Source organism: Acinonyx jubatus, chromosome X, assembly GCF_027475565.1.
Source record: "Acinonyx jubatus isolate Ajub_Pintada_27869175 chromosome X, VMU_Ajub_asm_v1.0, whole genome shotgun sequence".
NCBI lineage: Eukaryota > Metazoa > Chordata > Mammalia > Carnivora > Felidae > Acinonyx > Acinonyx jubatus.
In genome coordinates, this window is record NC_069389.1 from 123,418,663 (window position 1) to 123,428,565 (window position 9,903).

The 9,903-nt window shown below is 57.6% G+C and overlaps 1 protein-coding gene across 1 annotated transcript; it reads right to left on the minus strand.

The window, feature by feature from the left end:
* Positions 1-1,118: 1,118 nt before the first annotated feature.
* On the minus strand, positions 1,119-9,223 carry FAM3A (FAM3 metabolism regulating signaling molecule A). Its single transcript, XM_053201898.1, has 10 exons — positions 9,029-9,223; positions 8,274-8,817; positions 6,749-6,862; positions 6,188-6,211; positions 3,889-4,012; positions 3,740-3,798; positions 3,223-3,273; positions 2,815-2,899; positions 2,612-2,738; positions 1,119-1,796 (listed from the first exon to the last, which is right to left on the minus strand). The coding sequence occupies exons 2-10, from the start codon at positions 8,284-8,286 to the stop codon at positions 1,701-1,703; spliced, it is 693 nt and encodes a 230-aa protein (XP_053057873.1). The 5' UTR covers positions 8,287-8,817; positions 9,029-9,223; the 3' UTR covers positions 1,119-1,700.
* Positions 9,224-9,903: the final 680 nt, after the last annotated feature.

The window sequence follows — 9,903 nt, forward strand, 5'->3', positions numbered from 1 at the left end:
CACAGGTACGTCGGACCTCATTATAGTGTCTTCTCTCCCTTGGGGGACATTTGAAACGGTCTATAATAAAAGATTTAAAAGTGGATCCACGTATGATACCACAGTGGTAGACACACATCATTACACATTTGTCAAACGCACAGACTGTTCAAAACCAACAAGGAACCCTAACGTCAACTCTGGGGTTCAGGTGATGAGGTGTCAGTGTAGGTTGGGGACCTACCTGCGCGAACTCTCTGCACTTTCTGCTCATCTTTGCTGTGCATCTCTAACTGCTCTAAAAAAGCACTTGGCTCGGGGTCAGGCTGGCTGTTGACTTCTCTGATCACCATCTCCTGGGCAAGCGCCCGGGCTCTTGTTGTCGCCACCTCCCTGATCTTTGAGACAGCCTCTCCTCTTCTGCCTGCTCCATAAATACTTCCCTTTCTTGACACTTTGTTCACACTCTGGTAGCACTGGCCTGTTAGATAGAAGGTGGAGGCCCGGGAAGCCTGTTTCCAGAGTAGGACTCATTAAGTCCATCGCCACTGCTACGGCCCCCTCGAGGCTGCCCGGCTGGCGCTTGGATTCCCCAAACTGAGGAAGTTCCAAGTGCCTTTCCCCCTTTCCCTGACCACTTCTTTGCCCACGGGATGTAGCATTCCAGGAAAACTCCTTAGAGTTTCTTGTTGGTTTTCACTTAACGAAGGGAAATAGAACTGTAATCCTCAAGAAATGCCAAATAGGTCACATGACTTGGGCTTCAAAGCCTTGATCTCAAAGGCATCCAAAGCCAAGGGCTGCAGGTAGACACCCTAGCTCTTGAGGGAGCCTGAGGGGAGTGGGGAGGCACCTGGGCTGATTTTAATCCCCATCCCTGTCTCTACCCGCCTTTGAGATGTTGGAGGGAGTTGGTGGGTTTCCTGCTCCCCCAGAGGGTAGAGCCCTCTCTCCTGGGCAAGGGTACAGGAATGCCAGCTGGGGAGCTGCTCTGCTTTCTGCCTGTGTCACATCTCAGCCACCGCAGAGACTGTCAGCGGCAGGAACCCTGGAGACAAAGTGTGTCTGCTAAGGCTGTGGGAGCAGGTTGGCTAAGCCTCAGGGATGTGTCCCTCCCCGCAAGGACAACGCTGCCCGACTCCCCACTTAATGCACTTTATTCCACTGGGGCCACTAATTTATTGAGAGGTCATCTGGAAGGTGGGCCCCCGACAAAGCATGGGAGCCGCCATCTGCTGCGACAGGGCCGGTGATCAGGCGACTTTGGTGCCCCGGCTGGCTCGGCTCCGACGAGGCCCCTTCCCGAAGAGCGCGACGCAGGAGGCAGCCGGGTGTGGCTCATCTGAAGGAATCACCCTGGAAACAGGATCAGCCCCAAGAGCATCGAGCGGCTCTGGGATGGAGAGGTTCTGGAAGATGCCCCGACCCACTGTGGAGCTGCTACCAGACTTGGCGCAGCAAGGGGCGAGCACCCGGGGCCCTTGTGACCACGGGTGCTTGGGAATCAGGCGGGGCTGACCCGGGGAAGCAGCTTTACAAAGAGACCCCCACCACCGGTCACACCTGGTCCCGTCACCGCTTCGGAGCCCCGAGGTGTTGGGGCAAGACAGCACTCCCGGCTGGGCGTGGGGTCAGGCCTCAGCCTCACGCCGGCGCCGCCACCGCCTTCTCCTGGCCAGGCACACGCAGCCCCACTCAGCCCGGTCCCTGTGCTCGGCCGGCTAGCTAGCCGTCGTCCTCCTGGGGATGCAGCCTTCCATCTCCAGGGCCTCGGGCCAGCCTTCGTACTTATTGGTGTGCTTACTGTTCTTCACGTGCTGTGGGGTTTGGGGAGCAGGGGGTCAAGGCCTCAGCCCTAAGGCACAAGGGACAGACAGGGCTTGCAGTCCCCGTGTGCTGCTGTCAACCGACTGTGCACTCTCGGGGCACAACCCCCTCTGTCCCAATACACCTCGATTTTCTCATCTACCGAATGGGTGGAGTAGAAGAAGCCAGCTTCTCTGCACGTACGTGTGCGTGGCACACGTGAATATTCCCGCTCTCACCTGGCCCACAGGGGCTGCTGGAAATTTCAGGAAGAAAAAGGCCAGAGGGAGCATTTGTGCTCAGAGTGCTGAATTGCTCTTTTGAGGCACCCAGAGCCTTCCAGAAAGCACTGGAGCAGCCTATTTGCCTTGTCCTGCTGTGGGGGACAGGGCGGGGAGCCCCGTGGTTTCACCAAAGAGGAGGATGGCACCTGAGGCCTCCCAGCCCTGCACGTGGGGCTTGACATGTGTGGGTCTGGGGGGTCAGTCAGAGGACAGCAGGGGCTGGGGGGAGAAAGCCAGTGCAGTGTGAATCGGGGATCGGGGTTGCAGAAGCACGGGACAGGACTGAGCATCTTGAAGATGTTTGCGAGAAAGGTCTCTTAGTTGTGAGCCTTGCCATTACGAAAGCTTTGCATTTAAGGACCCTGTAGGGTGAAATCCATACAGGACAGGGAAGGTCAACGTTATACTGCCCCTCCCTGTGCACCCGGTGAGGGGTCTGGGGTACCTTGGCTAGGGGTGCTGGGGCAGAATCCAGGGAAGCCTGCGGGGTGAACAGAAGGGGCAGGCACACTATTCTGCGGTGCGAGGCTCTCCACCCGTACCTGCTCAAAGGGGCTCTTGTTCTGCACGCCCTTGGCCCCCACAAACACCCAGCTGTCCCGGAAGGCCAGGTCCTTCACATTCTTGCTGCCCAGATCACTGAAAAGCTTCCTGGTCTCCTCGTTCATCCTGCCGCACAGAAGGAAGACATATAAGCAGTCGCTGTGGAAGGGCGAGGCTGAGGCCGGCCTCGGCAATCACTTACTTGGTGGCTGGGTCGTCGTACGATGCCACAAACACCAGGGTACCTTCATGCAGTGGCCGAATAAACTTCAGCAGATCGTTGACATCTGGGGTGTCAGGTCACATGAAACACAAAGCATCGGGCACCACTGAGTAACCCTCCCTCACCAACCCTTGGTCTCCAAACAAGGAAACTAAAGCAGGGATCAGGCCAGGGACACACCCACCAAGGTCCCCAAGTGAAAGGGACAAACTGGTACAAGAAGCCAGGGCCATGCCCATGACCGTACACCTGTTCCTCTCCCTGCCCTTTCCAAACCCAAGGAAGCGCTCAAGAAGCCACGGCGAATAGACAGAGAACGGTGCTTCAGGGGAGAGACGCCCAGTCATTCTGCTGCACGACGAGCAGGAGGCCATGACCGCCACTCACCTCCTGCCCACATGTCAAAGGCCCGGGCTTCGATGAGCTCACCGCTGACCCCTGGGTTGACAGGGAGGGAAGAGTCCTGCTGGGCGAGCCACCAGGGCAAGGCCACCATACCATCCCGGCCACCCTAGATCGGGCTAAGGACACGGCAGCGGCCACTAGGCGCAGCCCTTCTGGAAGCTTTGCAAACATCCTGCCCATTCATGCCCACCATGCCCCTTGTTCAGAAAGGTGCGGCCCATCCAGGGGCTCCCTAGGAAGCACCCTCCAACTTCCTGGAAACTTCTGGTTCTTTACTGCTTTTGTTTATTGGGTCACTTCTTCTGTGGAAACTTCAGTGTGCACGGACCCTCTTCCGGGCCTCTCTGTGGATTTCCAGAAGTGGGGCAGAGGGAGGAGAGGGCCAAGGCGAACACCCAGATGCCTCCTCATGGGGAGGGTGTGGGGAAGGAGGGTGGCACATCATGGCATGGATCTGCTTCTCTGGTCTGAACTCTGACCCCACATCACAGGGACTCACCGTTCACCAGGGCGATGTTCAGTCCACGGCCCACGTTGTCCTTGACACTGCTCATGAGCCTGGCGGGGGGAGGAGGGGAGCAGAGTCCTCAAATGTCCCTCACAGATCTAGCTTTCAGGCTCCCACCCCCCTCACCGCAAGGAGCTCACATCTTATCTTCGAGGCAGATCTTTGGTCCGATGACATTGGCGGCCCCGCTGACCATGCGGAAGGCCAGGTGCTCCTCGGGACATGGCTGGGGCAGGCCGCATTTGTACTTCCTGGCTCGTGGCTCTGGGCAGGTACAGCAGGGGTGACCCACGGGCCTGGCCCTGGGGTCACCTGAGATCTGGGAGGGGGAGGTCAGGACCAGCCCACAGGTAGGAATGAGTGGCCACAGAGCAGGGGACCAATGGGGTGGGGGGGGGACATGGCTTAGGCCAAGGCCAGGGACACTTCCACGGACACTCTGCATCCTGCTGGCGCCGGCCTCAGCGCAAGGTGACAGGGACCTCGGGGAGGCTTTTCTGCCACTGGTGGGAGAAAAGAGATTGGAGGGCTGGCCTTCGCTTGGCCCCGCCATGGAGAGAGCACAGGTGGGGAAGGAAGGGGCAGCTGGGAGGGCGACTGCAGGAAAGTGGTGACAAAAAAAAAGAGCGCCTGAACCCCACGGCAGAGGTGGGAGGACGGGAGGAGGGCGGCTGGCCTCTGTTACAGGTTCAACTGTGCCCCGCAAATGACACGTTCAAGTCCTACCTCCCAGCACCTTCGAATACCAGCCGATTTGAAAATAGGCTCATTGAAGATGTAATTTGTTAAAATGAGGTCATCCTGGAGTAGGGTGGCCCTAAATTCAATGACAAGTGTCCTTTTAAGGGACAGACAAGACAGAGACGGAAAAGGAGGCCCTGTGCAGACGGAGGCAGAGCCCGGAGGGACGTGCCCACAGCTCAAGGTGCACTTGCGGCCCCCACAGGCTGGAAGAGGCAGGAGGGAGCCTCCCCTGGAGCCTGCAGACTTCAGCCTTCCGGCTTCCTGAACTGGGGGAGAAGCCGCGTCTGAGAAGAAACATCTCAGTGTACGTGGTGCGTGCTCCTTTGTTACAGCCAGGAAACATCTGACAGCAGGAGGTGGGCGCTGCTCCAACAAGTCCCCCAAAAGGTGGAAAGGGCTTTGGAACGGGGCAATGAAGGGAGGCTGTAGAATTTTGGGGTGCAGCCAGAAAAGGCCTCGATTGCCTTATGGGACTGTTGGTAGAAATATGGATGGAAGAGGGCAGAGCTGGTTTGAGAGCGGGGAGAACACATACATCATCATGACCACGTTGTCGTCGGCAACATGAAGGTTAAAGGCGCTCCTGTGGGGCACCCGGGTGGCTCAATCAGTGAAGTGTCTGAGTTTGGCTCAGGTCATGATCTCACGGCTCGTGAGTTCGAGCGCCACCGTGTTAAGCTCTGTGCTGACAGCTCAGAGCCTGGAGCCTGCTTTGTTTTCTGCGTCTCCCTCTCTCTCTGCTCCTCCCCCACTGGCGCTCTGTGCATCTCCCTGTGTGTGTCTCTATCTCCCCCTCAAAAAGAAACATTAACAAAAATTAAAAAGGCGCTTCTGGTGAGGTCTCCGATGGCAACCGGGAACATGGTATTGGATCCTGGAGGTAAGGTTCATAAAGTGGCAAAGAACTCATAAACACTGAACTGGGATACTTAGTTGAGGAGGTTTCCAAACACAGTATTGAGGGCTCGGCCTGGTTTCTCCTTGGTGCTCACAGCAAAACGTGCGAGAGCAGGCTCTGTGCTTGGATGAGCATTTACTACGGAGCCAGAGGGTGCGACTTGTGGACCCGTGCAAGCATGTCAGTAGAAGCCAGGAACAGAAACGGCCTTATCCACGAGAGAACTGGAGGGCCCTCTCATCTCCTCACTTAGAGTCTCGTAAATCGCACAAGAGACCAACAATGTTTTTTGAGAATTTTATACCAGCAGAAAGAGTGCTCTTCTGGGCTGAAAGGGACAGAAAAGGGGCAGAAGGAAGAAGCATGGCTCTGAGGGCAGAGCAGTGGCTACCGAGGCCAGAGATGGGCCAGGCCCAGAGGGTAGGACCGCACCCTCCACTCCAGAGGGTGCCCCTCACCCCCGTTCAGTTACATCCAGAGCACAGAGCATTGGGCCCTAGAAGATTCTTCTCAGGCCTTGAATCCTAATGGCATTTGCCCTACTGGGACTGGTGACTGGTTTATTCCTTCCAGTTCCTCCCTCTTGCAGTGGGGACATCTATCCTATGCTTGTCTTACCAGTAACTGGATTTCTAGGTTCACAGCATGCAAGCAGCTCCAGTGGGCTGCGATGGCCAGTTTGGGGACGGATGAAGGGAGAACAGAGAGCCTGCAGGCCTTAAGGCAGGTAGCAGTATCAGAGAAGCAGTATGAGGGCTGGGCACAGGAAAGGAGCAGGGAGGTGACGGGAGGCTCACCTGCAGTTGCTGAGTTCTCTGGGCCTGTGGATACAGAGAGTTGTTGGTGTCAGGGTGGAGGCCTCCAGGGCCCTGTAGCAGAGCTTCCTGGCCTGACACCGTGAAGTCAAGGTGGAGGATTGATCAGGCTCAGGGGCCAGGGGCTAAGCCAGATTCAAGCCCCCTGCTCCGGGAAGAAAGTAAATTGCAATTGTAAATGGTACTTGGGTGAATCGTCACCAATGACAAGGCGTAGAGTCCTGTCACCATCTCAGAGCCCAGCATATAGCCTGCAGGGAGCAGCCAGGGTGTCGTCCCCAGTGTTCAGCGGAAGCCTCCCTGCCCCTCTCTCAGACACTAGTGACTCCAACTGGGCACAGAATTCTAAATACATGGATTGGAGTTCCCAAATGAAACAACTGGGTGGTAGAGGGAAGAATGTGTTGGATGTCAGGAGGCCGACTGAGGTTAGCTAGAGGTGGCCCACCAGGGAGACAGAAAACCCAGGCCACACCCACCTCACCCAGAGCGAGGGTGGCCACCCTGGCGACCTCCACAGACAATCAAGAGTCCCACACTCACTGGAGAAGAGTTGCTGGATACGAGGAAAGCCACTGCCAGGCCCACCTAGGAGAATGCTGACCACGATCCAGGTGAGGCCCACGGTGACAATCAGGGCCACAATGCGGAGGGGGCCTGGAGGCAGGACAGACACAGGAAGGCCACCTCAGTTGCCAGTGAGCTCCCGAATGACCCTAGGGCCTCTCAGGACTGGATTTCCATGCCCCCTTGGGAAGAAGAAGGTGGGGACCTGTTGCCAGCCGGCAGGCCTGGGACAGGAACTTGAGATCGTGGCAGGTAGATGGAGGAAACAGAGCCCCAGGCTGGGAGCTGGGTTCTCTGTGGAGCCCTGTAACTTCTGGCCTCTGAGGTTACCAGTGTATTCCTGTGCCATCCATCGTGTCCTGTTTCTCCTGTTATGATGGAGGAGGGGGTCCCTACTCAATTTGAAGACCTGTTCCTTCACCTGCCGGGAGCTGGACCCTGAGGTCTCCTACTTGCGCAGATTTCTTGTCATAGTCCCCATTCGCTCTATCTTGTTCTTTCTCCTGTACCTTCAACATCTCCCGTTGTAAGAAGTCACCGAAGCGAAGGGGCTCCTTCAGAATCACAGCCCCATCCTGTGATTCTCTCTCCCCTCCCTTCATCTTCCCCTCCCTTCATCTTCCCAGTTAGCATGGCCTCTCTCTCCCCTCCCTTCATCTTCCCAGTTAGCATGTCCAAAGGCATCTGCACTGCCTCTTTCTGCATGTCACCTTACACTGTGTCCCCACCTACTCCAGCCTGGCCTTGTCTACATCACCCCATCAAGGCAGCTTGTTGTCAAGGCCACCTATGACCTTCGTGGTGTTAGCTCCCTGAGTCGCTTGTGGGTCCCCATGCTGGAAATACTTGTCCACTGGCTTCTCAGACAGCACATTCTAACCCCATCTGGACGCTCGTCAGCCTCGTTGCTCAAATGATCTTCATCTATTTTCCACTGAAAAGCTCCATGTGCCCCTGTTTCCCTACATACAGTCTACTCTCCTATACGTGCCCTCATCAAATCCCGGCCCTGAATTAACCGCCTCCTTTCTTGCTGCAGCCCTGACTGATCTTGAGGCCGTAACTTCCCATCCAGTCCGTCACCGGCCAGTTGTCACGAGGATAGATTTACAACGCTGCAACCCTAGGAGGTCTGAAGTGGCAATTCTTGAGTTCCTCTGAAACCACGCCTCCCCGGTAGCACACCCCGCCCCCTCGAGCTAGCCGCCATGCTCCGCGAAGCCTCTCGCACAACTCATTTTCTCAGACAGCGGCCACAGCGGCCGGTTATCCGAGTTGGGACAAATCGACTATCTTAATCCTCCTTTCACAGTTCTTGAAGTTCTGGGAGGTGAAAGGATTTGCTCAAGGTCATAGAATGACACTTTGTGCAGGGTTCTCCGTTTCCAAAACCACACTCAGTGGTCCATCAGGGCACCTCCAGACACCGATCTCTGGACACCTGGGTCGCCAGGGCGATCCCCTTTCCAACTCCTTTGCAATCACTCTGGACGCCACCCACCTGCCAACCTCATGTCCACTTCTCCCGCGGGGTTGGGGTCGTCGGCAGGTGCAGTGTTTGGGGACCCTGCACTCTGGGGGCAACAAAACACAAGCGTGAGCCTGTGCTTGGTCCTCGCTGCTGGGTGGACGCGACCGGTGCACCGGCTTGTTCGTCCAACCACCTGGCCAGGCTCCTCGGGCACGCGCAGAAAGGCCCTGTCGGGACAAGAAGGTCCTCAGGAACCCGTCGGCTCACGGCCGTGCCCACGGGAGCCCCTGGAGCCGGGAAGTAAAGCTGGTTCGCCCGGACGGAGGCCTCCTCCCATGGGAGGCCCCGTGCTCAGGTCGCCCTTCCCAGGCTGGGGACGGACGACGCCGGTTAGCTGGTGGAGACTTGCCTGGCCGGTGGGGCGATGCAAGCTGGGTTGTGGGCAGCCTTGTCAGGCCGGTCGCCCGGCTCCGCTCGCGAGGGGAGACGGAGATGCGCAGCTCGGTCCGACAGGCCCGGCAATGGCGGCCCGGGGGCGGGGCCACAGCCCGCCGGTACCGCCCCCGCCGCGGGGCTGGCAGAGGAGAGGAGGCGGTGGAGTCCCCGCCCCCGGGCTCAACGCATCCCCGCCCACAGGCCCGCCTCCACCACCCGCTCTGGCCGCCGGGTGGGAGGGGCCCGCACCGGCCCGGCCTCTGAAGGCGCTCCGGCGGGGTCCCCAGGCCTCCAAATGGGAGGAGCCGTGTGGTCGCGCTCCTGATCCACGCGTGCTTCGCGGTACAAACCTGCCCCCAGACTCCTCTAAGGCGGTACGAGCCGGCCTTCCTAGGCTTCGAGGGCTGGGGTTGCACTCCTGCCCTGCAGTCGGATTTCTGAAGCCTCGAATGAAGCGGATGTATCTAGGGTCTTAATTAGAAATTCTTTCAAAATTGGTATGTGTCTCTTTTAGAAACCAGGAGGTATAGAACAGTCCACCGGGGAAAATACCGGAACGTGACGAGCCAGAGGCCACCAAGCTCAGCCTTGCGATGCCTTTCCTCACAGTCGGTTTTCTAGATGGAAGCACGTTCACGTGGTCTCTCACCTCGCTCTGATACTGGAAAACTCGGGTCTGCTCCCCTCAGCGCCTTCAGGAAGGCGTCTTTGCCACCGCCCAGTGCACCCCAATCACCTCCTGCACCGGGAGAGCTGGACCCGCTGTCAGGGGGACCCATCTTTCTTTCTGGACAGCACACCGGGGTGGCATGAGAGTGCGGTGGGGGGGGGGGCACCTGTGCCCCCTGACCCAATGACCCCACGACAAAGCCTTCATGAGGAAAGAATCCAAAATACAGATAAAGCCTGTAGAGCTAGGCAGTGACAGCTCTGGTTACAACCCAGTACCGTCTACACTGGTGTACGCAACACACAAGATCAAAGTAATCGGTTTTAGGCCCTGGCTGCTGCAGGCACGGGTTTGGTTTTTTTTTTTTTTTTTCCTCACGGAGTTTGGTATCAGACATAATGCTGACCATCTGTCAAACACCAGTGCTCTCCTCAGTGCTCTTTCCTGCAATGCTTGTAGCCGTGGTGCCCAGGACGGAGCTCCTGGGCTGCCAGCCAGACGAGGGGCATCTGCCAGACTGGTAGTTCAGAGAGGACACTGTTTACATCTTGCTCA